The following is a 26,410-nucleotide window of genomic DNA, read 5'->3' as shown; positions in this document are numbered from 1 at the left end:
CTTCAAATTGCTTCATAGCATTTTTCCACTTTTCTTTGAAAGTTGAAACCATTTGTCATATTGAGCACCTTGCTTCTTTCCCTATAGAATCTCATTTCCTTTAAGCTCTGAACCGTACCCTGATGTAGTTTCCCCCCATGGTTTTCCTCAATGGATTTCTCATCTCATCATGGTGGATTTGTGGTTAATCATTAGTGAGTTTTGCCCATGTTTAAGAAGCCATTCCAAAGACAATAATAGGAACAAAAGAGAACCCACAACAAACTGTGTGTGTGGGGGGGGAGCCCTTTGCCCTTCTTTCTCCCTCCTCCTCTCCCCTCACCCATGAACCTCTCACCCACCTTTCTGTTTCCCCTTCCCTCCACTCCCAACCATTGCCTTTTCATAGATTCATAGCATTTTAGAATTGGAAGGGACCATGGAGGGAGGTATGTATGTATGATGTATGTATCTATGTATGTATATCACACACAAACACTACAGTGCTACTTGGGGTGTCTTAGGAAGAACATAGGAAGCTGCGTTATACTGAGTCAGACCATTGGTCCATTTGGCTCAGTATGGTTTACACAGACTGGCATCAGCTTCTCCAAGGTTACAGGCAGGAGTCTCTCTCAGCCCTATCTTCAGGTCCCCCACTGGCATGATGGCCATTTTGGAGGCCGGCACGGCGACCATTTTGGAGGCCACTGCGCCTGCGTAATGTACCTCTGTGTGGCCTGGGTTAGGGTGGCAAGGAGGCCTGGTGGGGGGGGAACCCCCGCAGGACACACCCACCCACCACCTAGAGGAAGTCATCTAGAGGAGGTAAGTGGTTAAAAAAATGGGGGGGGGATTCACTGGGGGAGAAACCCCAGACCCAACCAAACCGAGGAGGGTTGAGGGGGTGCTGAACTGAACAGGTCCGGTTTAGGTCCGGTTTGGACTCGAGCTGAACCGGGCCAGCCAGTTCCATGCACACCCCTAATGGTGACCAGAACTGCACACATACTTCAAATGTGGCCACACCATAGATTTGCATAAGGGCATTATAATACTAGAATTTTTATTTTCATTCTCCTTCATAATGATCCCTAGCATGGAATTTGCCTTTTTTGTAGCTGCCACATACTGAGTCAACACTTTCAATGAGCTGTTTACCACAAACCCAAGATCTCTCTTCTGGTCAGTCACTGATAGCTTAGACCCCATCAATATATATGTGAAGTTGGGGGTTTTTTTGCCCAAATATGCATCATTTTACACTTGCTTACATTGAACTGCATTTGCCATTTTGTAGTGCCCACTCCTCTAGTTTGGAGAGGTCCTTTTGAGCTCCTCACAATCTGTTTTGGATTTCACTACCATAAATAGTTTAGTGTCATCTGTAAATTTGGCCACTTTGCTTCTTACCACAATTAGGTGATTTATGAAGAAGTTAGAGCACGTAGTCCCAGAACAGATCCTTGGAGGACCCCACTTCTTACTTTCCTCCATTGTTAAAACTGTCAATTTATTCCTACCCTCTGTTTCTTGTCCTTCAACCGGTTACCAATCCACATATGAACTTTTTCCCTTACCCCATGACTGCTAGGTTTACTCATGAGCCTTTGGTGGGGAACTTTGGCAAAAACTTCTTTGAAGTCCAGGTATACTAATCAACTGGATCACCTTCATGCACATGCTGATCTTGTGGTAGCAAGCATGACTAAGCATCCCCTTAGCTAAGCAGGGCCCACCCTGGTTGTATATAAATGGGAGATTAGAAGTGTGAGCACTGTAAGATATTCCTCTTAGGGGATGAAGCTGCTCTGGGAATAACAGAAGGTTCCAAGTTCCCTCCCTGGCAGCATCTCCAAGATAGGGCTGAGAGAGATTTCCTGCCTGCAACCTTGGAGAAGCCGCTGCCAGTCTGTGAAGACAATACAGAGCTAGATAGACCAATGGTCTGACTCAGTATATGGCAGCTTCGTATGTTCCTATGCCTGTTGACACCCAGTAACATATTTCCTTTCAGTCCTCATACTATCACCCATAATTATTCTGCAGAGGACTCGGTCTTCCTAGGTTTTCTAGCTTGTTGAATTCTTTCCTTGTTTTAATATATAGTGCTACTCCACCCCCAACCACCCCTCCCTGTCCTTTCTGTAGAGTTTGTACCCACAAATAAGTGTCCCACTGGTTCTCACCGTTCCACCAGCTTTCTGTTATACCCACAATATTTATGTTTCCATTAGCAACCCTGCACCTAGCTCACCCATCTTGGCTCGGAGACTTCTGGTGTTGGAATATATTTATTTATTTATCAAATTTGTACACTGCCCCAAACTTTCATCTCTGGGTGGTTAACAATACATAAAACAAGTTAAAATGTATACAAAAACTTAAAACAATTTTAAAATCACCCTCAAATTAAAACCTTAACATTTTAAAGAACTGAAAAAGCTTGGGTGAAGAGGTGGGTTTTCAAATGCTTTTTAAAAATTGTCAGAGATGGGGAGGATCGTATCTCAGTAGGGAGCACATTCAACAATCTTGGGGTGGCAACCGAGAAAGTCCATCTCCTTGTGGCCACCAGCCAAGCTGGTGGCAACTGGAGACAGATCTCTCCGGACGACCTCAATGGGCGGTGGGGCTCATAATGAAGAAGACATTCTCTTAGATACCCAAGGCCTAAGCCATTTAGGGCTTTATAAGTTATAACTTGCACTTTGTATTTTGCCTGGAAGCCAATTGGCAGCCCAGTGTAACTCTGTCAGCAAAGGAGTGATATGATCTCTCCAAGATGACCCAGAGACCAACTTGGCCACCGCATTCTGTACCAACTGAAGCTTCTGGACTACGTACAAAGGCAGCTCCACATAGAGTGCATTGCATAAGTCAAGTCTAGAGGTTACCAACATATGTACCACTGTTTTGAGGTTGTTAATCTCTAGAAATGGATGCAGCTGGAGTATCATCCGAAGCTGATAGAAAGCCCCTCTGGCCACCATCTCAACCTGAGAAATCAGGGAGAGGTGTGGATCCAGAAGTACTCCCAGACTCTGAACCTGTTGCTTTTGAGAAAGTGTGACCCCATCTAGAACAGGGAGATCAAAATTATCTTTGGATCTCACCTATATTGACACTTATATGCCGAGTCCCTCACCTGGTGTTGGCACGTGTATATCCCCCTTACCATCATTTGACCTATTTTACCAGCTGTCATGTGTTTCCATCTGCTCTACTCCTGGTTGTACTCTGTCCCCTTCTGGTTTATCTGAAATGTTTTTACCCTTACACTTTGGGGGATTTTGCTTGCAGAATCAGTTACCGCCCAGTTCATGTTGATAACCCCCCAGGCATCATTTTAAAAGCTGCTCTGTGAGGTGTATTTTTTTTTTTTAACTTTAAGCGGCAGCAGTCTGGTTCCATCTTGGTACATGTAGAGCCCGCCCCTTTTGTACAGGCTTTGCTTACCCCCAAAATGTATCCCAGTGCCTAACAAATCTAAACCCCTTCTCCTAGCACCACTGTCTCAGCCATACATTGAGACCCCTCAGCTCTGCCTGTTTTGCTGGCCCTGCACATGAAACAGGTAGCACTTCAGAGAACGCTACCCTGGAGATCCTAGACTTCAATATGCTCCCTAACAGCCTCAATTAGGGATGTGCCCAGATCCGGTTTGGAGGCCCTTTATGGTCCTCCAAACTTTATGGGCCTCCAAACTGGTTCGAAGGTGGCCGGAGTCTCCCTTTAAGAGACCCACCAGTGTCCGTGTTTCTTAATGCCCATTGGGGCAGCAGCATACCTCCCTGCAGCCCCATTGCCCTCGTCTTCCGGATATGACTGGAAGTCGCTGATGCACCTGCGCACGTCAGCACAGGGGCGTGCATGTCACACACACATGCACGCCTGTGACTTCTGGTCATATCAAGAAGATGAGGGCAACGGGGTGACTGAGGTACACTGCTGCTCTGATGGGCATTAAGAAACATGGATGCTGGTGGGGAAAAGCGGCAGGAGGGGTAAGTGCACCACCCACTCTTAAAGGGAGGCCCCTGCCACCTTTGAGCCTCCCTACAGTGGATCCGTGCACATCCCTAGTCTCAATTTGGTTTCCAGGACCTCCCGACTGCATTTCCCAACTTGGTTTGTGCCAACATGCACCCTGAAAACTGACTCCTCCCCAGCACTGCATAACAGCATCCCTAGATGCTGTATTATATCCACAACCTTTGCATCAGGCAGGCAAGTCACTGTGTGGCCTACATGCAGGTCACGAAACCATCTTTCTATGCTCTTAAAAATCAAATTACCCACTACTAGGAGGCCCCCAGACCCTGGAGGAGTATTCTCTGTGCAAGAGGATATGGTTGCATAACCCAAGGAAGGGTCCCTTCTAAAGGAGCATTCCCCTTTTCCTCAGACTGATGTCCTCCTTCCCTGAGACCTTCTTTCTCCGTGATAGCAGAGGAGCTGTCAGCCTGGGAGTGAGATGCCTCTATCACGTCCCTGAGGATCTCACCCACATACCTCTCTGTCTCCCTTTTGCTGGTCAATGACCGAATAAACTTATCTCTGTGTGTGTGTGTGTGTGTGTGTGTGTGTGTGTGTGTGTGTCCCTGAGCTTCTCCAGGTGAGCCTCCTTGCTTTTGAGGGGACAAACTTATTCCCTGAGAGCCAGGAGCTTTTTGCACTGAGCGCACACCCACAACTTCTGCCACTCAAGCAGATAGTCATACATACCACACTCCGTACAATACATTGGGAAGTATCCCCTCCCCTACTTGCATTCTATCTTAATAACTGGCTTTATTGGCTGTAAGCTCACTAGACAGAGCTTAAAACCTTTACCTAGCTGAGAACTGCAGCTAAGACCTTGCTTTCAAGTAAACAAACTCTGTATATTTGCTTGTTACACACGATTGGTGTGTAGAGCCTAATACGGTTCTGCGGGGAGAGCGGGTCAAGCCCGCTCTCCCCACAGACAATAATCAGGCTAGCCCTGGGCAGCCAGATTGGCTGCCCACACGACTACGAGCTCCGTCATGGAGCCGGTAGGGGCGGTGGGGATCGGGGGCCCCCAGAAGTCTAAGAATGCCCCATCAGAGTGCATGGGGCATTGTGGGGGGACTCCTGAGGCTGGGAAGCTTATTTTTACCTCCTGGTCAGGGGTCTACTCATGAGTCGCCATGGCATAGAGCCACACTGTGGCAACTCACAATCAACTAAATCAGGTTAGCGAAGCGCTCGCTCTGCTAACCTCATGGGGGGGGGCAATTAAGCAGGCTAAGCCTTGTCTTCTCAAGGTCTCAGCCTTGTCTTCTCAAGAGCTGCTTCAAAACTGATTCACCTCAGCAATGTGGCCCCTCCCACAAACTGTGTGGCTCACCTGCAGCTAATCCCCCACTCCAACTGCCCTGTCAAAAACAAACCACTAGCCAGCCAGAAATCAAAGCCTAGAAAAGACTAGCCCTAACGAATTAATCACTCCCTACTTCCTCTACCATGCCCTCCACATCATTTATGAAAATGTTGAACCTCCACAGACATGCCCCCCGCTGCCCCAAAGAACTGTCCCGGAGGGGAGAAAAGGTTAAAAAAATTACAGGGGGGGATTCGTGAACCCCACCCCAGAACAAACTGAATTGGGGGGAGAGTTGAGGGGTGCCGGACCGAGCTGTTCTGGTCAGGTTTGAGTCCACTTTGGACTCAAACCGAACTGGGCTAGCCAGTTCCGTGCACACCCCTACCTTGTACTCCACAGAGCTCCTGGGTTTCAGCACCATAAGTCTTGCCCCAACTGGGCTTCCTGTAGCTTAGCCCCCACTCCTGACCATGGCCTCAGAGATTCGGCCTGGGCTGTGGGGCATTTGCCAGTGTCCCGGGTCTGCCTGTTGCTTCGTAGGCAGGTCCATGCGTGTCTGCTACCCCTTGCCCCCTTTTAGGAGTCACTGGGCTCCTTCCCATGGCAGTCCTCCTTGACTGGCCCCTTATCATAGGCTGGTCTGGTCTCATATAGTCCATGACACATGGGGGGGGCAGCTCTCATGAGATCACAAGGTCTCACAAGACCTTTGGCCACAAAATGGAGGTCTAAATCTCTGAATTTTTTGGGTCCAAATCTGGGGTTATTTGTTTTGTACCCAAATCTGGGAAATTGAGGACAGGGGTTATTTTATTTTGTCTACAAATCACCTGAATAGGTCAGATTTGGGCACAAATCATTTTGTACCCGAATCGTTTTGCACATCCCTAGAAACAATGCTACTCACTTTATATGTACATATACCATCCTTCACACAGATTTCAAACATAAACGTTCAGAAAATTACAAACCTAGCATCTTTGTCACCCACAGCAGGAACAGCATATGGAAGAAAACATTGCCTCCAGCCATTCTGGCCAGTTTTTTGGCCTGTTTGGGCCTCTGTAGATCAGCACTGCAGACAAAATTGTGGCTGCTGTGCATGAGCAAATGGCCGTCGCACTGAACTATGGGCTTCCATAGTGTTCTGGTTCACACATCCCTACTACAAGGAAGTATCTCCAGCCTTACATTTTTGACGGTGGGTGGGTGGTTGTTGGGGCCCACAAGACCATTTGGTGCAGAACAGAGGGTATAGGACTCTCTGTGATGGCCCTGGTCAGACAGAAAGCTCATACATAGCCTGCAAAACACCGCTGAGCATGGATCTGACCCAGTTCAGCCAATGGCTAGTGGAACAGCAGGCCAACTTTACAAGGGAGCTGATGCAGCAGCAACAAACAGCTCAGTTGGACTTGGTGAGGGGCATCTGTGAAAGACTGGACCCATGCCTAACTCCCGCAACAGGCACAGCCAAGGAGGGAGCAAACCACCCTAATCCGTTCTTGTTCCAGCTGACGAAGCTAACTGCAGAAGATGATGTGGAGGCATTTTTGGTAACATGTGAAAGGATGGCAGAGGTGGCCCAATGGTCCTGACCCCAGTGGGTAACCATGTTAGGACCCTACCTGACGGGCCCCACACAGGTTGTCTGTGCTCCCCGCCCGCAAATTAAATGACTAAAAGACAGTAAAACAGGCCATTTTGGACCGTTATGAAATAACAGAAGAAACCTACAGACAGCACTTCCAAGCCATGCACTTAAGGGGAGAGATTATCCCCAGGTGGTGGTGAGTGCATGTGGCTAAAAGTCAATATAAATATGTATATGTTTTAGACACATATATTTCATTATGTCACATATCCTGTTCTTTCTCCAAAGAGTTCAGGGTAGTGTACCTGATCTTCCTCCCCACTTTTATTCTCCCAACAATCCTGTGAGGCAGGTTTGGAGGAGAGAGAGAGAGAGAGAGAGAGAGAGAGAGAGAGAGAGAGAGTGTGTGTGTGTGTGTGTGTGTGTGTGTGTGTGTGTGTGTGTGTGTGTGTGTGTGTGTCACCTAAAGTCCTGCAGTGGGTTTCATGACTGATTGGGGAATGCCAAGTCCCCCAGTCCTAGTCTTAACACCCTAATCACTACACCACACTGGTTCTAAACAGTGTGTGGAGAATGTTGGATACCTTTAGAAAGTATGAAAGGGTTTAATTATCAAAATGTGAGGAGGCTGTGGGCCCCAGGCAGGCCCTGTAGCCCCAAGCCCTGGATCTTTAAAGTACCTAGCAACACCTCTGTAAGGGGGAGAGGAAGAGGGGAGAGTGGCAGGATTATGTATGCAAAATCTGGTATTGGCAGGTATGTTCAGAATTTCTTCTAAAAATAATTTTTAAAAGATTCAATATTCCTCTGAGTGGGTGTAAGAAGTAGAGCATTCAGCTAATTTATGTTGGGGGTTGTAATTTTTATTCCGACTAATTAGCAGAGCACTAAAGAAGCTACCCACACCAGTTACAGAGTAGAATGCAGAGTTTAGTTGTTGCAGCTATTTAGAGAAGACACATGGAAATTCTTGTAGAACTAAATACTAAGTAGATTTATTGGTGAAGTACACTTTGGATAGGAAAGACCTAACCCTAATCTACAGAACTACTCTAAGAGGAAAGGAAGGGAATCTGACTCTCACAAGAAATGCTTGAGGAGTCCTATCAAGGGTCATAGAGTAGAGGCAAGCAGGGACAGGTAAGGAGACCCTTACTCACTATCTCTGCTCCCAATGCCCCTAGTGGTCATTAGGATAGTTAGTGCAAAAAGGTTGATGCACTGGAACTCCATATCCAACAATTTAAATGGCAGGGCAAGGCACAGGGGCAGGGGCAGGGGCGGGGGAGAAAGTGAATGAGAGAAGTGGGGAAAGAGGAAGACAGAAAGTGGTGTGATGTGGGCAGAAGGTGGCATAATACTATGTGCGGCTCCCCAGAGGTTTATCGGAAACCATTCTGGCCTTCTCATCAGATTTGAGTTTGGCACCCCTGGCATAGTGCATTTGCAAGAGAGAGAAAATCCAAGCCGCAGCATTTTTATATTGGGGGGGGGGTATTCCTGTTGCACCCCCTGTAATTTCATCCTGGAGCCGCCCCTGGTGTCAGGGGCTATGTAAGACTGGTCCAGCCTATGATGAGGGTCCAGTCAAGGAGGAGGGTTGCTACAGGAAGGAGCCTGGTGACTCCTAAAAGGAGGCAAGTGGCAGCAGACACCCTTGGACCTGCCTGTGAAGCAACAGGGAGGTCCGGGACACTGGCAAAACTCCACAGTCCAGGCCGTACTCTGAGGCCACAGGAGGGGACTAAACTACAGGAAGCTCGCTTGGGGCATGGCAGGCACTGATGAGTCTTTTATGTCTTAATGTTATGCTTTGTTTTTGCAATCTTTTAGACTGCATTCTCACCATTGCACCGATCCTGCTGAAAGAGTTAACCAGGATTGCTGAGCCCTGTGGCACTGGCTGTAAGAAGGCAGATTTCCTAGGCAGTCCTGGTCAAACCACTGTGGATAAACTGCATTTAACCAGAATAGATAACCAAAACCAGATAGTCCCTTTGTCCTTACAACCCACTCTGCAGGCTTTAGCAATCCTGCTTAACTCTTTCACCAGGATTGCCATGACTGTGCGAACACAGCCTTATATGACTTTTTGTACTTGTTTTTTAATTGGGTTGTGTTTTTCCCTTTTAAGATGCACCCCTTTGGGTGCTGTATTGTAGAAAGGTGAAACATAAATTGTTAAAGGAAATAAAATAAATAGTGAAGTAATGATTTAGAGGTGGGACAATGTTCCTGGTGAAGGAACATAGGTCAGTGGTAGAGCAAATGATTTGTATACATTAAGGTCCTACATTCAGTCCTGAAAGTTACAAAGGAATAGACCTTGGAGAGCTGCTACCTGTCATTATTAGGCTAGATCAGGCTTGCTCAACTTAGGCCCCCCAGCTGTTTTTTGGACTACAACTGCCATAATTCTCAGCCACAGCAGCCAATACCCAGGAATTATGGGAATTGTAGGCCAACATCTGCAGGAGGGCCGAAGTTGAGCAGGCCTGGGCTAGATCAAGCCTGCACAATAGAAGGCCTGGAGATCTGATCTGGTCAGGGAGACCTTCTTTTAACCAGCTTGCAGGGAGGAATATCCTGCAGACGGTAACAGCAGGAGCTATGAAGAGCTCTTGGTCTGCCCCACTGATGAGCAGCAGCAACTCAGTATAGTTGGCCACTTGAGACCCAGTTGTGTCCCACCTGCCTTGCTGGCCCCACCCCTGGGGTAGGGCCACACTGACACCATCCCTCATCGCTCTTTCCCCTCACCTTTCCCCCTGACTCCAACACTCTATTCCTTGCTTTCATTGATATTTTAATAATTAATTTTAATGTAATAATTAATGTACTGAAAATTGACTTCGCCCCCCTACACACACACACACACACACACACACACACACACACACAAAGTCATAATTGGTTCCAACCCACCAGGGCACTTGAGTTGTGCATTGATGGTCTCGATGGACCAATGATCTAACTCAGTTATAACGCAATTTCATAAATTCATTGTTACATAAGAATGGTTTTCTTTGAACCCCTCTTATAAGGGGCTTCAAATTTCATACTGGATTAAGAAAAATCAGATAAAAGTAAGTAAAGTGGGAAAAATGCACTCTGATGCTGCACACTTAACTAGGAGTAAGCCCTATTGGATTGAGTCAATGAATTTGCAATGTACCAGATTAAAGAATAGTTATGCAGAAGTCCTGTCAACTTTTTATGTAACTTCTACATTACTGTTGTTTATTCTGGTATATTTTCCCCCTGAAACTTGGTTTCCACAGGGAATTTCATGCAAAAATGTGATGTCACTGCAAATGGAGTTCAAATGTGTATCAGTATTACAGCCAGCAATGCCACTTTAGAAGATCATATCTCGATTACTTTTCATGGCCTTTTTAGCTGAATTTCTTTCCAAACCTTGGAAATCAATCAAAATGATGTTGAAAGCAATGAAGTCACCCTGTCTTGAAACTTTAAAAAAAAAAGAGAGAGACAGAGAGAGTCTGTTTTGTAGAAGATCTGGGAACTCTAGGAATTCAATTGTTTACAGCCCACCTAAATATGTGCAAGTGCATTAGTTTTTCAGATTTTCTTGCTTTGTAATCTCTAGAGTGTCGACAAAGTTACTAATTGGTTATGGAGGAAGCCTGTCCTTCTGAAGATGTGTGTTGTTATATATGTGTCTGATTGTGTATAAACAAAGATGTGTTTCCTCTCTGTTTTAGGTATTTGGTGCTAGAACATGTGTCTGGTGGAGAGCTCTTTGACTATCTTGTAAAGAAGGGAAGATTAACGCCAAAAGAAGCTAGAAAGTTTTTCCGACAAATCATCTCTGCTTTAGATTTTTGTCATAGTCATTCTATATGGTGAGTACAGCAATTTATAGCATGTTGCATATAACTTGTGATGCTTATGATGCAGCAGATCTACTTGTAAATTCTTGAAAGCTCTTGGGTTTTTTACAGGCCATGAACTAGTCCATGGACAGAATTAGGAATCCATTCTATTGTGTGTATGCAGCAGCCAGCCCTTATTACCTCCTTAGTGTGCTAATTATACACAAGTTTATGCTGAAGGCTGTCTATGGCCTTTCTTGGTTACATTCTGGAATATGCAGTATATGGAGTGGATCATATCTGTCTGCTGTTGTATGCTAGACCTTTTCCCCCCAAAGTGCGCTTAAAGAGAAAGAAGCACCTACTGTCACATTCATTTACAGTGAACACTTTAACTAGGAAAAGCAAAGCCCAGTGGGACCAGTGTCTTAATTTATAAGGGTCTTGGGGGTACTTGCCAATAAATAAGAATAATATGTGTCATATTGAGCCTAGTCCCTGAAGAAACCTGGGACAATTACCAATTCAACAAGCTCATTTTATGGCATCCTTGGGTTATAGAAAATCTTCTGGTGTTTGGCAGCTTTGCCTAGACCCCTTCTGGGCATTTGAATCACTGTTGCCTTTAATTTCCTTTCCGGTAGGGAGTAATTTTCTTTATCAGTCTGTTATTGAAACTTATTAACTCACTTGGATGATTTAACTCTTGAGTGTAACTTGTAACTTATAGGCCATGTTTAAAATTGAACCAGTTTCCACTTACTGCTTTAACGTTTGTGTAATTTTATATTACACCAAAACTGAGGGGCAGGGGGGCAGTTGCCACCAATTGGAATGCAAGATTCTGTACAGCTACTGACCCATAACTGCACACTTATTTCCAAGTAATGCTATTTCCTAAACTTTTATTGGTTGAGGGCTGTGATTTATATGATTGATGTATGGATGTTTCTCAGTACAGATGGCAGTCAGTTGTCTTCAGTCTGATAGGCTAAGACTATAGTTAGATGAAGAGTGTGCACAGCATTACCACTGTGTTGCTACCTCTTAATAAATGTTCAGTGATTACAGAGATCCTTTTTGCTTGACTGACTCCAGTCCTGTTATATCCATAACAAAGAGGAGAGCCTCTTTATCTTACAGACAATTTTTATACCTCCCTTTTGAAAGGGAAGGAAGCAAAAATATAGAGAAGATGTAAAGCTGGTCTACAGATCACTATTGAGTTGAATCTGATGTCCAAATGAATCCAGTGGGTCTTATCCCAAGTAAGAGGGCACAGTTGGTCTTAGTCCCAAGTAAGGGGTGCATAAGATTGCAGCAATAGCCTGTATTCTTTAATTTTAAATTTGAGCATCTCTGAAGGTATCTCTGGAAGCTCTCTTTGTGTGCTTCAAAATGAAATTGAACATAAGAGATTTTTTTTCTAGACTTAAAATGATATTATAATGAGTAGTGACAGAAAACCTAGCCCCATCCTTGACCATCATGGCTTTCCTGTGTGGGCCGGACTGACAGATCTGTCTCTGTGCCTTCTGTTTATTTTCCTCTCATGCCTTGTTCTGTTCCATAAGAAAATTATTTTCCACTAGGTTTGTGTTTTGGTAGAGCTGCTTACACATTTGCATAAATCTGCAGTGTGATTGTTGTATAGTTGTACATTTCTCCATGAGATTTCTGCGGAGAGGGAATAAAAGGACAGAAGGGGTGGGGGCGGGTTGACCAAGAAAATCATACGAGAGAGCCTAGCAGGGCACTGGCCAGAACTTTTCTGATGCAATAAAGATATTAAAATAAAGATATTTTCTTGATTATTTTTGAACAGTTTCCCCCCACCCCTAATATGGCAAGTATGTAGCCTGACAGTCTAGAGACAGTTGCATGCATTGTGAACCACCACCATACAAATATTGAGTTGCACTAAGTTACAAGAGTGGTGACAGAATATGGGGTAGATTGAATGCCAAGTCCAGAGAAAATAGGCAAGTAGCACATATGGGTTTATAACAGTCAACAGAGCACAAGGGAGAGCTGACAGAAATCAATAACAGCTTGAGGGCCCAATCTGAAACTCATTAAAATTAATGGAGAGAGTCCCACTTACTTTGGTAGCCATTGGATCAGGCCAAGAGATTTTTCCTTATTAAACTATATGACCAAACTCATAAGTCCTTTGGACTGGTAATTCATCAGTCCGGCAGACACTTGCAGTTTCACAGTTAACAAAGGGCCTGCAGGTTATTGCTTACATGATCAAAAGTGCCTTATTTTAATAGGCTGCTGTTTGTTTTGCTTGGCAGACTCCATTGTGTTATGCTTTTAGAGGATGCTTAGCATGTGAGATGGTCTGGTCTACTGGAAGAGTGATGGTCTATGACTTGGGAGACCTGAGTCAGGTCCCACTGCAGGCCAGGCTTCTCTCTCCTCACCACTTCTGGAAATAAATAAATATCCTAATTATGTTTCCATGTCCTCTTGCCCTAACATAACCATTTTTATATCATATCTGATGTACTTTTGATATGCATAGTGTTCCAAAATCTTTAACCTTTAGAAAGTTAAAACCTGCAACCTTCTTCACCTCAACCTTATGGGGTAGATCATGAGTATTCCATTTTACAGACAGATAATTGTGGCTGAGAGAGTGTGACATGCCCAAAGCTCTTCAGTGAGTTCATGTTGACCATGGATTTGAGCCCAGGATTTAAACTTCCATTCTGACCAACCTAGCCGATTGTGCATTCATGCAGGCGTTGAGCTGGAACTTTACTCTTATTCCTGTGATCTGCTGTGCTCACTCATCGGTCCATAAGTTTGTTTGTGCAGAACTGCATTTTCAAGGAAGGCTATCCCATTTTATAATAATGGAGTTGGAAAGGGAGGGGGGGACCCTGTTTAAGAAGTTAATTATTAGCATTATTCTGTAATCACTATTTGTGATCTTTACAGCCTCCAGGATGGTGGTGGTGATGTTTGAATCTGAGACATCAAACATAGGGTGGGGAGGGATTAGCTTCATGGGGGGCACTATAATGTGCTTTTTAAAATGATGAAGTTTAACCTTGTCCTGACAAGGGGCTACAAGATGACAAATCATCTAATCAGCTGGGTTATCCAGTCATGACCATGCTGAAAACGAAGGCTTCTCCTTTGGCTAATGACAGAACATGGTTGCTTGTTACCTACCTATAGAATAGATTGATAGTTTTGTGTTTGTTCTTATGCTTTCTTCTTGTTCTTTCTACTGTTCTTATACTTCTTCTAGAAGTAGGCAAGCCAGAGAAATCTGAGGAAATCTCTCTATTTATTATTTTATTTATTTATTTGATTTATATACCGCCCTTCCGAAATGGCTCTAGGCCCCCATTATGTTCTCTTCCCTCAGTTTTGTATTTACTGATGGCCTAGGATGGAATCCAGGCTTTGATAATGTGAAAGCTTTTCCCCAGAGAGTGCATAGATTAGATGCTTCTGATTTTAGTCTACATTCAAAAATCACTTTTGTCTGCTGAAGGAACAGGCCAGTTGAGGAATAACACACCAGATTTTTAATTTGTTCGAAAGTCATGTTAAATATATCAGACTCTCAACACTTTATATAGCACTTCTTATTTCTTTGGCCCCACAGCTCTTTTGATCTGGCCTTGGCACCCCATCTGTGTGGACCTTGGCAACCAGGAATGGAGTTCCAAATGCTTAACTGGTGTTTTTCCCCCCATAAGGTAAAAGCAGCATCACTCATGAGTGCAAAATAGTCTGGAGACAAGTTTCTTTCTGAGAACTGAAAGAAGTTTGAAAAAGGAATCATTGTTCACTCTTCCACCCCAATAAAAAGAATTTACAGGGGTTTGTATTTCAAAAATCTGAAAAATCTGTTTGACCAGAAGTGACAATGGGATGAAATAAATGTGTGTATACCATGGAATGGGATGCTTTTCTCAAGTCATTTTAAACTCCCTTAAAAATGCTGTTCCTACCACCTGAGAGAGTGAGAGAGAATGTGTGTTTGTATAATGGGGAGCAGATTGTATTTACCTCATGGGCAAATTTAAAATGTGGAAATATGATATACTCTCCCTTTTTTTCTATCCAAAGTACAAGTGGGCATCTCAAAATAATATCAGAATCTATGTACGTCTGTAAGGTGCCAGGGGTCTTGACCCAGGAACTCTGGTGACAGGACTCCATTGCCTTACTCTGAGGCAGCTCACAGGGAGAAGTACTGGCTGGCCTGAACCTTGCTGTTCCACAACACCCTCTCACAATGACAGGAAGGGAAACCGCAGCCAGCTGACCTTGGAAGAATCATGTGACTTGGGGAGCCGACAGGGCTCCTGCTGGCCCTATATAAGACCTCCTCTGGGCTGAGTGTCTCATCACTAGAGAAAGTGCGAACCAACTTCTGGCTCCCCTTACTGTGCTTCACCCTCTTGTCTGGCTGCTCTAGAACCCATTTACTAGCCATAGAGTTGACCACACCCTCTGCCTCTGGCTCTTTGTCCACCCATGCTGCCACCTGACCCCTGGCCTGCTTGACTGTGCTGTTTGGCTGAGGCCCTCCCTACTTTACACCTTACACAGGGCATTGTATGAAAGGGTGAGATGACTCATAAATTGCCCCATCTATCATTCCCAAATGAGGTATGGTTCACAGGAAATAGAACTAATAGCAAGTGAAGCCCATGATGAATTTAGTCCTGTGACTTATTGCAGTGCCAAAGGAGACTTGGCCAGTACTTAGTTTAAAGCATCCAGGGAGAAAAACTGGACTTGTATTCTGCCAACAAAGAGCCAGATTTGCAACATGCAAGTTTATTAACTACCTTGTCAAGATAGTGACTGGACAGAGAACAGGCTGGCAGCCCAGTGCTGTACTGTGGATCAAAGGCTAATTTTGGCTATATGAAAGTAGCCTCCAAAGGCTTCAGAATGAAAATTAAAGGATCAGATTGAACATTGGCTGTTAACTGACTGGAAATCAATCTTCTTTATAGCATGTCAGGCCAGGCACTCAAAATTAGGAGCTACTATTGAAACACTGGCCATTGTTGGAGATAAACTCCCAGTTTGGTGAGCCTCAGCTGCAGCATGGGAGCATTTGCTGTGGGGAAACTGCCAAGTCATTCAGGCCTGTAAATGTTGGTGGTGGGGTGAGCCTGGAAGTGCTTCAGTTCCATCTTTGGTCACTCTGGGAATGAAGAACACTGTAGATAGCAGTGCTGAGTCACTTGGAAATGGTGTTGTTAGAGCCTGGCAGAGCTGCATTTCCTCTTCTGACAGAAGTAGAAACTCTAAACAGCATGAGGTGTCTGCAAGGAACAGCAAGGATGTTTTATAGTTGCTTCCCTCATAAATACAGAGTAATTTTATGTAGATTTAACTAAGGGTTTACTCAGAAACAATTCCATATTCTCCTTCTCCTTTCCCTCCCTTCTGACTCCGCCCCCACCCACCCACCCCCCACACACACATTCTCTACAAGATTGCCACTGGGACAAACTTCTCAACAAGGAATCATAAAAGATTACTAGATAGAATACAACACATCCCTCCCCTTCAGAACAACCAGAATTGAATGAATTTAAAATTCAGTGACAAAGTCTTTACGTCTTTTAGGTGGTTTCCTGATGCACATGCTTCTCCTAACTCTTGGGTTCACTGGCACAGGAGCTGTTAGTGATTTTCTTGTACAGAGGATTATTCATCACTTTCATCAGTTTCCTCTGTGAGGTCAAAACTGGAGGCAAGATTGAAGTCCTCTCCAGTTCCTTTCTGGAAATCAGACCCCTCTTTTCTCATAGTATGCATGCTGAAAAGTCTTGAACTGTCCCATTTCTTTCCACCATCCAATAAGACAGAGCTTCTTTGGATTTTGATTATTTGTTTTGGTCCAGACTATCAGGAACAGCCCTTTCTCACTTTATAAGGCAGCCATACTCGAACAAAATCCCCCCACCTGAAATGTTAGGTGTTTTACCACCTGTTTCTGATCCATATACAATTTGTATTTTTGTTGCTTCTCCTTGATTGATTGGTTGTTTGGTTGGTTGTTTGGTTGAATGCTGTCAAGTTGGTGTTGACTCTTAGCGACCACATAGATAGATTCTCTCCAGAATGATCTGTCTTCAACTTGGCCTTTAAGGTCTCTCAGTGGTGCATTCATTGCTGATGTAATCGAGTCCATCCACCTTGCTGCTGGTCATCCTCTTCTTTCCTTTCCTTCAACTTTCCCCAGCATTATGGATTTCTCAAGGGAGTTGGGTCTTCACATTATGTGTCTGAAGTGTGATAGTTTGAGCCTGGTCATTTGTGCCTCAAGTGAAAATTCTGGATTGATCTATTCTATGATCCATTTGTTTGTTTTCCTGGCTGTCCATGGTATCCTCAAAAGTCTTCTCCAGCGCCAAAGTTCAAGAGCATCAATGTTTTTTCTGTATTGCTTCTTCAAAGTCCAGCTTTCACATCCATAGAGTGTCATGGGCAAAGCCATTGCTTCTAATCTTTGTAGGTATAGACACGTCACAGCATCTAAATATCCTTTCCAAGGCCTTCATTGCAACCCTACCAAGTGCTAGTCTGCGGCGTATTTCTTGACTGCTGGATCCTTGACTGTTGATGGTCAATCCTAAAAGGCAGAAGCTATCCACCACTTCAGTGTCTTCATTGTCAGTTCTGAGGCTGGTTGCTGTATCTGTTGTCATTAGTTGAGTCTTCTTTAAATTTAGTTGTAGTCCCATTTTTTCACTGTGTTCCTTGACTTTCATTAATAAAGCTTGCAGATTATCTGCATTCTCAGCTATCAGAGTGGTGTCATCAGCGTAGCGCAGGTTATTGATGTTTCGTCCTCCAACTTTAAAACCATGCTCATCTTCTTCCAGTCCAGCTTCTCTCAGTATATGTTTAGCATATAAACTGAATAAAGAAGGAGAAAGTATACAGCCTTGTCTTACTCCTTTGCTGATCTGGAACCAGTCTGTTTCACCATGTTCCATCTGGACTGTGGTTTCTTGTCCTGTGTATAGGTTTCTCATGTATATCCTGGTATAGTTTTCTCCTTACTCGATCACAAATCTCTGCCTCCTCAGATTGAGATGGCATGGAAAGCCCTATCAGTTGTTGCTATTCGGTAAGTTTGGTGGTTGATTTATGTCCTTTCATCAGTTCAAACGGTGATTTTCCAGTAATAGAATGTGGAGTTGTTCAGTTAGCAAATTGAGTTCCATGGATTGCCTCTTTCCAGGGTTGTTGTTGCGTAGTAGCCAGTTGTAACTTTCTTTCACTAATCTGTTTATTCTTTCCATTAAGCCATTTCCTTGAGGATGGTACAAGGAAGGAGTCTTGTGTTTTATCCCACGGTTATGCAAGCATTGCTCCATTTCAGTGGTGGTAAGCTCAGTCTAGTTCTTTAGGAAGACCTTCTCTGGCAAAAACTGCAGCCAGGAATTGGATTGCCTTGTTTGTAGTAATTTTGTCAGCAAATGAAATTTCTGGCCACGTGGAATAGTAATCCACCACCACTATAACAAAGCTTTGCTTTGTGGGTCGGTTATCAAAAAGCCGCATTATATCCAGAGCATGTTTTTCCCAGGGACCGTTGGGATACTCTACTGGAGTCAAGCGGGTGGTAAAGGTCTTCTGCAATTTGTCAAATACAGCACAAGCCATATAGTCCTGGATTACATTTTCAATACTTGGACACCAGAAACTTTATCTGATTAGCATTTTAGTCAAATTCATGCCTAGGTGACATTCGTGGTTTGGGAGGTAGCAAAAAGAGCCTGCACACCATGTTGAGCTGAAACAGAAACTGATTCTCTTTCCAAACCTTCCCCTTCTCACCACACAGTGCCACCTAGTGGCCGTGAAGTATATACAACTATTACCACATTCCCTTTTCTAAGGTGGGATAACATCCCCAAACTCCTCCAACTCCTCCTCCCCATTTAAATGAATATACAATATACTATATAGTCCTGTGAGGCCAGGGTAGACTACCTGAAACCTCAATTTCCTGTCAGGGATTATTCTGCCGCATAGATAGTTAGCCACTAAGCCTGAGTATGTCGTATGCTTCCAGATGTTATAAAGTCTCTTAGAAAATCTGGAGGTTGTCTCTTCCTGTCTGGATACTTTCTCACAGAAGAAGGGGCTGAAGCATCAACTAGGGGTATGTCTTGGGTGGTATTTTCTGCAGGCTGTGCTTCAGTGATGTCTTCTGGAGACCCTGTTGAATCTCCTGCCAGTTGCGACAAATGATACCAGTCACGACTGCAACCATATAGGATCGAGGAGCCTTTGCATTTCCCTGTACTGTCCCTTCTTCTTGGGAGTCCTTCACCCAAACTAAATCTCCCATGTTCAGTGCTGGTAGGGATTTTGCTTTGTGGCATTTATCATAAGCTCTCTTTTCAGAAGCTTTGTAATGTTCATCATGTTCTCAGAGACTGTGAAAATCAGTCCACCTGGGAGTTAGCTGCGCAGCAAAGTGCGGATTGTGGAACAAGGTTTCTGGCCCATGAGCAGCTCTGCAGGGCTGAAACTATTAGCCAAGAGTGTTGATTGATAGGCCAGCAAGGCAAGGTAGGGGTCAGGAGTGTTAATGAAACTGCCCCAGGGTGATTGGTGAACACCCTTAAATTTGCGTTCGGGCTGGTGTGAGGAAATTAGCTCAGAAATGAACGGTTCCATGTCAGATTAAAGTTGCACAAAGTTGTAGACCCAGGAAATGACTGGACTGAAGCAAGATTCACATTTCAAAATCAAAAGAAAGTTTGGAGGGAGGGCTGCAGCAGAAAGAAATGTGTGGTTAAAGCAATATTACTATTAAAAGTATGTTCAACTACAAAAAGGCGTTTTAGCTTAAAGTCTAATTGTATAAATTCCCAGGCAGGCAAGAGAAAGAGGCTTTTTAGAGGAGAAGGGGGTTGGATTTCAGAAAAGGGAATAGGGATAGAGTTGTGCCCAGTGAGGGGCAAATGTTCATATCACCTGATCTGAATGAATAAACCTTGGGGTTCCTGGAATGTCCAAAGGACCTCGTTCCTCAGGGACAGCTCAGTCAGAGGCAGGAGCGAGAAGGTTGGAGGGGTTAGAGGTGAATCTACAAAGGTGCTTTCTCCATGGAACCCGTTTCCTATGCGAACAAGGAAGACTGTGCAGATCAGACTAGGCATGAAAGCTAATCTGGAGGGTGGCACAAAGAACTGGACACAGTCTGGCGTGATGGCCTGTGAACAGTAAATCACCCAAGCAGCTGGTAACTCCAAGGTAGATGGTACACAAAGAGCACACTGGATCATGAAATTGAGGCTTGATATATTATTATTATTATTATTTACATTTTATATCCCGCTCTTCCTCCAAGGAGCCGAGAGCGGTGTACAACATACTTCAGTTTCTCCTCACAACAACCCTGTGAAGTAGGTTAGGCTGAGAGAGAAGTGACTGGCCCAGAGTCACCCAGCTAGTTTCATGGCAGAATGGGGATTTGAACTCGGGTCTCCCCGGTCCTAGTCCAGCACTCTAACCACTACACCACGCTATATATGCAAAAACATATCCTGGGGCCACATTCCTGTTGCCCTTCTTTGCTGAATAGGTGTGTTGGGTGGAACCTGCAAGGATTCCATTGCTGCTGATCACTCTTCCTGAGTGTAACAATGTGGGAATTCCTGAGGGATGCCAAGGCTTGAGCCATTTCGGAAGGGTGGTATAAAAATCAAATGCGAATGAATGAATGAGGCTGATTGTCATGAAAATAGAGTACATAGACATGAAAAGGGGAAATCTGCATGGACAGAGGGTCCAATAATCCAATCAGTTTTAATGGCTGCATCTTGAGGTCCTTATCACTGACTCAAGACTCTTTGGGGGGGGGGATTTACCTCTGCGAGCCTTATCTGCATTCTTCCTACTGAGTTAATTAGTTAATTAGCACATTAGCTTGTTGCTATCCTTTGAGAAAGGAGGGGAGGGGCAGAGGCAGTTCACCCTGAGTGCAGAGTGGACTTGGCTGGAAGTTAACCTGCTTTAGTTAACTTCTGGGGTCTACTTAGGGTATTCCAACATAGGGAGGGCATGCATCTGCTCCCCTTTCCAATTTGCTTGTTAGTAGCCAAATCTAGGGGTGACTGGCCCATTGTCAATTAAGTGACCTTTCTCCATGTGCCACAAATGAGGAGCTCACAATGCTCTAAAGCTCCTGAGCATGTCAAGAGTGAGATCTCCAATCCTGGAAACTCAAACACAACTGTGGGGGGGGGGGCGCTCCTGGCAGCCAGCTGAAAAGCATTGCTAGTAACAGAAGCCTTGGACAATTGGTGTTTTAATGACTGGACTGCCCTTTCAACTTTGCCATTGCTCTGAGGAAAATCAGAAAATCTGTTGAAAATCTATTGCAAACTGTTGGAAAAGGACTGATGAAAATTGAGGTGCATTATCAGAAATGACCTTTTCAGGTATTCCAAAGTGGGGTGGGTGGGCGGGCTTCATTTTACTGATAACCACTTGAGTAGTAGTACTGGGTAGCTGAGCAACTTCCATAAATTTAGAAAAGTTAACTATCAGTACAAGATAGGAGGTACAAGGTGGTTTTGTTTTGTTTTGTTTTGTTTTTTGGTTTTTTTTGTTTAAAAAGGCCAAATTTGCAGATGATACCAAACTCTTTCGGGTAGTGAAATCCAAAACAGATTGTGAGGAGCTCCAAAAGGATCTCTCCAAACTGGGTGAGTGGGTAACAAAATGGCGAATGCAGTTCAATGATGGCAAGTGTAAAGTGATGCACATTGGGATTAAAACCGCCCCCCCCCCCCACAACTTCAAGTATACGCTGATGGGAGCTGAACTGTCAGTGACTGACCAAGAGAGGGATCTTGGGGTCATGGTGGATGGCTCGTTGAGAGTGTCGACTCAATATGCGGCAGCTGTGAAAAAGGCCAATTTCATGCTAGGGATCATTAGGAAGGGGGTTGAAAATGAAACTGCTAATATGATAATGCCCTTATACAAAACTATGGTGCAGCCACACCTGGAGTACTGTGTACAATTCTAGTCACTATATATAAAAAAGGACATTGTAGAACTGGAAAAGGTGCAGAAGAGGGCAACTAAGATGATCAGGGGCCTAGAGCACCTTCCTTATGAGGCAAGGCTACAACACTTGGGGCTATTGAGTTTAGAAAAAAGACAACTGTGGGGAGACATGAAAGAGGTCTAGAAAATCATGCATGGTGTGGAGAAAGTGGATAGAGAGAAATTCTTTTCCCTCTCATATAACACTAGAACCAGGGGTCATCCCATGAAATTGATTGCCGGGAAATCTAGGACCAACAAACAGAAGTACTTTTTCACACAATGCATAATCCACTTGTGGAATTCTCTTCCATGAGATGCCATGAGATGTGGTGACAGCCAACAACCTGGATGGCTTTAAGAGGGGTTTGGATGGAGGAGAGGTCTATCATCAGCTACTAGTCGGAGGGCAATAGGCCACCTCCAGCCTCAAGGCAGGATGCCTCTGAGTACCAGTTGCAGGGGAGTAAGAGCAGGAGAGAGGGCATGCCCTCAACTCCTCCTGTGGCTTCCAGCGGCATCTGGTGGGTTACTGTGTGTTTCACACAGTAACCCACCAGATGCCGCTGGAAGCCACAGGAGGAGGATGCTGTACTATATGGGTCTGGGGCCTGATCCAGCAAGGTGGTTCTTAGGTTCTTGGGTTCTTATGCTCAGTTCTAAAGTTGTCCTAAGGTGTGTTCCACACAGGGAAGAACATGCTCTTTGCAATGGACACTTTCATTGAGTCTTATAAAATAAACACAGATCCGTACTTTTCCATTGGGTTTTGGTACCACCACCATGCCTGCACACCAGTCGGTTGGGATGTCTACTCCTGAAATGACACCCATATCTTGCATGCATTCCAGTTTGTCCTTTACACTGGGCAATAAGGGCAGTATTGCTAGGGTAAAGGGCTTTGCATTGTCTTTAAGTTATACTCATCCTCCAGTTTGCCTAGGCCCTGGAACTGTTTGGGGAATCTTCTCTTGATGTCTGCAGCTGGATCAGTTGTAATATTCTGTATTACAACTTGTTGTAATACTCTATATATACTCTTTGGCAAGCCTAAGGCCTTGATTGCTGGGCAGCCCAGGAAAGGCACGTAGAGGCCATCCACTACATATATCTCTTTTAGGGATGTGCACAAAACCGGTTTGCCCAGTTCGATTCGAATTCGAACCAGGTTCGAACCAGGAGGGGATGGTTCAGTTTTGGTTTTGCTCGAAACTCCCCCTGGTTCAGTTCGAATTCAAACTGGTTTTGACACCCAAAAATTGGTAGGATGGTAGCTGGCACCCAGGGGTACCTGCCACCCCAACCCCAAAGCAATCGGACACTAGTACAATTTTTTATGAATTTTTAAAAATTATTTTTTCCCTCATAGGATATAATGGGACTACAACCAGCCCATTATTCCTTATTGTGGAGCACCCATGGGTGCCAACAACCATGCAAACCCCAAAGCAATCAGAAACCCCTATGATTTTTTATGAATATTTGAAATATTTTAATTTTTCTCATAGAGTATAATAGGACCCGAACCAGCCCATATCCCCTATTGTGGAGCACCTAGGGGCACAAACGCGGGGTAGATGGTAGACAACCAGGGGTGCCTACTATCGACAAAGTTCCAAGGCTATCGGACACTCCTCTGATTATTGGTGAATTTTATTATTTTGGGATTCCTCACAGAGAATAATGAGGATTGCAGCAAATGTATAGCTTAACGTCAGGGGGAAAGGGGTGTCCAAGAGCAGAGTGTGGTGGGTGGTAGTGCCCAAGGGGGGCCAGGTAGCTATCAGAATTATTTGAAAGGAATTGGGCAAAGGGCTGATTTTTAAGAGATTTTTGAAGTTTATGTGTCTTTAAGGTTAGCAATGAGAGTGGATTCATAGTTTGTCATTGAAAATCTTATATGCTACCAAAGAATCTACACTCAGAACACTTCAGAAACAACAAAACCCAGTACCCCATGGGTTAGCAACCCATGGAGGTGGTTAGCACCCTCGCTCTGGGCCACCCCAGCACCCCCCAAGTGCAGTTATGGGGCTGCTGAAACCTCCATTCTTCCCTATGGAGAAAAACCTTAAAGCCACTTGTGGGGTGCTGGGGTGGCCCAGAGTGAGTGGTGGTCTAGTGCAAAGAGGGTGCCAACCACCCCCATTGGTTGCTAACCCATGGGGTACTGGGTTTTGTTGTTTCTGAAGTGTTCTGAGTGTAGATTCTTTGGTAGCATATAAGATTTTCAATGACAAACTATGAATCCACTCTCATTGCTAACCTTAAAGACACATAAACTTCAAAAATCGCTTAAAAATCAGCCCTTTGCCCAATTCCTTTCAAATAATTCTGATAGCTTCCTGGCCCCCCTTGGGCACTACCACCCACCACACTCTGCTCTAGGCCACCCCTTTGCCCCCGACGTGAAGCTATACATTTGCTGACACCTCCATGCTTCTTTATGGAGAAAAACATTAAAGACGGATAAACTTCAAAAATCACTTTAAAATCATCCCTTTGCCCAATTCCTTTCAAATAATTCTGATAGCTTCCTTGCCCACCCTAGGAACTACCACCCACCACACTCTGCTCTACAACACCCCTTTCCCCCCGACGTGAAGCTATACATTTGCTGCATTCCTAATTATTCTCTATGAGGAATTCAAAAATAATTTAACAATTCACCAATAATCAGAGGAGTGTCCAATTGCCTTGGGGTCTTGTGGGTGGTAGTCACCCCTGTCTGTCTACCACCCACCCTGCCTTTGTGCCCCCAGGTGCTCCACAATAGGGGATATGGACTGGTTCTGGCCCCATTATACTCTATGAGAAAAATAATTAAAAATAATTCAAATATTCATAAAAAAATCGTAGGACTGTCCGATTACTTCAGGGTTTGGGTGGTTGTTGGCACCCATGGGTGCTCCACAATAAGGCATAATGGCCTGGTTCAAGTCCCATTATACCCTATGAGAAAAAAATAAAAATAATTTTCAAAAATTCATAAAAAATTGTACAAGTGTCCGATTGCTTTGGGGTTTGGGTGGCAGGTACCCATGGGTGCCAGATACCATCCTACCAATTTTTGGATGTCTGAACCAGTTAAAACCAGTTCGAACCGAACCACCCCCGGTTCGATTCAAATTTGAACCTGCAGCTCGAACCTGATGGCTGGTTCGGTTCAAACCTTCGAACCACCCTGGTTCGAATTCGAACTGGTTCAAATTCAAACTGGTTCGTACATCCCTAATCTCTTTGGGTATAGTGTCTCGACCATGTTTGAGTGTAGTGTAAAATTTCCCCTTCACATTTAGCCAAGACTGTCCTGGCCCTTTCAATATCTTGTGGGATTCTTGAAGTGTTGGTACTTGTAAATTCCTATATTTTGAGAGGGGGATCACCATTACATCCACCACTGAATCAATTTAAAATTCTGCTTGGAGGCCTCATATAGTAACTATGGTGGTTCGGTTGCAGTGTCTCTCAGTGGAGCCCAGAAAACCTATTTCCATTTCACTCAAGTCCTCTTCTTGTGATACTGTTTCAAGCATAGTTATGGAGCAGCATATTTTTGCATAATGCCCTGTTTTTCTACAGTTCCTGCATATTGTATCACGAGTAGGACACTGTTCCCTTCTGTGGGGCAACATGCCTTACCATAGGCTGTCGTTTGTACCCCTGGCTTGCAAATGTCCTTTGATCCCCAACCCTGCTGGCATCTGGGGATTTTTTTGCTGGAATCTGGGTTTATTATTTATATGTAGCATCTGGGATGACTTTCTGCTACCGTCTATGGCTTCTACTGTGGTCTCCTGTTTGAAATCATTCCAGAGGAGAGTCTGTTGGTCTATTATGTAGGAAGCCAGGAGGGCTTTAGCTTTGGCTGTCTCTAGGGTGAGATTTGGGTCATTCTGTAGTGTCTGACAGGTGCCTGTGTCATAAGAACATAAGAACAGCCCTGCTGGATCAGGCTCAAGGCCCATCTAGTCCAGCATCCTGTTTCGCACAGTGGCCCACCAGATGCCACTGGAAGCCACAGGCAGGAGTTGAGGGCATGCCCTCTCTCCTGCCATTACTCCCCTGCAACTGGTACTCAGAGGCACCCTGCCCTTGAGGCTGGAGGTGGCCCACAGCCCTCTGACTAGTAGCCATTGATAGACCTTTCCTCCATGAAGTCATCCAAACCCCTCTTAAAGCCATCCAGGTTGCTGGCCGTCACCACATCCTGTGGCAGAGAGTTCCACAAGTGGATCATGCGTTGTGTGAAAAAGTACTTCCGTTTGTTGGTCCTAGACCTCCTGGCAATCAATTTCATGGAGTGACCCCTTGTTCTAGTGTTGTGTGAGAGGGAAAAGAATCTCTCTCTCTCCACTTTCTCCACGCCATGCATGATTTTATAGACCTCTATCATGTCTCCCTGCAGTCGTCTTTTTTCTAAACTAAAAAGCCCCAGGTGTTGTAGTCTTGCCTCATAAGAAAGGTGCTCTAGGCCCCTGATCATCTTGGTTGCCCTCTTCTGTACCTTCTCCAGTTCAACAATGTCCTTTTTAAGATGTGGTGACCAGAATTGTACGCAGTACTCCAAGTGTGGTTGCA

General features: G+C 44.6%; 1 protein-coding gene across 18 annotated transcripts in view; it reads left to right on the top strand.

Annotated features, from left to right (window-relative positions):
• The window catches only part of BRSK2 (BR serine/threonine kinase 2), a 731,324-nt gene that overhangs the window by 553,625 nt on the left and 151,289 nt on the right, over window positions 1-26,410 (top strand). For all 18 annotated transcript variants that reach the window (XM_053285865.1, XM_053285871.1, XM_053285864.1 and 15 more), the window contains one exon: window positions 10,649-10,789. In XM_053285865.1, the coding sequence (XP_053141840.1) occupies window positions 10,649-10,789 (141 nt within the window). The remainder of the gene's footprint in view (window positions 1-10,648; window positions 10,790-26,410) is intronic.

The sequence above is a fragment of the Hemicordylus capensis genome, chromosome 1 (genome assembly GCF_027244095.1).
Source record: "Hemicordylus capensis ecotype Gifberg chromosome 1, rHemCap1.1.pri, whole genome shotgun sequence".
NCBI classification, from domain to species: Eukaryota; Metazoa; Chordata; class Lepidosauria; order Squamata; family Cordylidae; genus Hemicordylus; species Hemicordylus capensis.
Note: the sequence above shows the minus strand (reverse complement) of the source record. Positions and strands in the feature narration are given on the sequence as shown.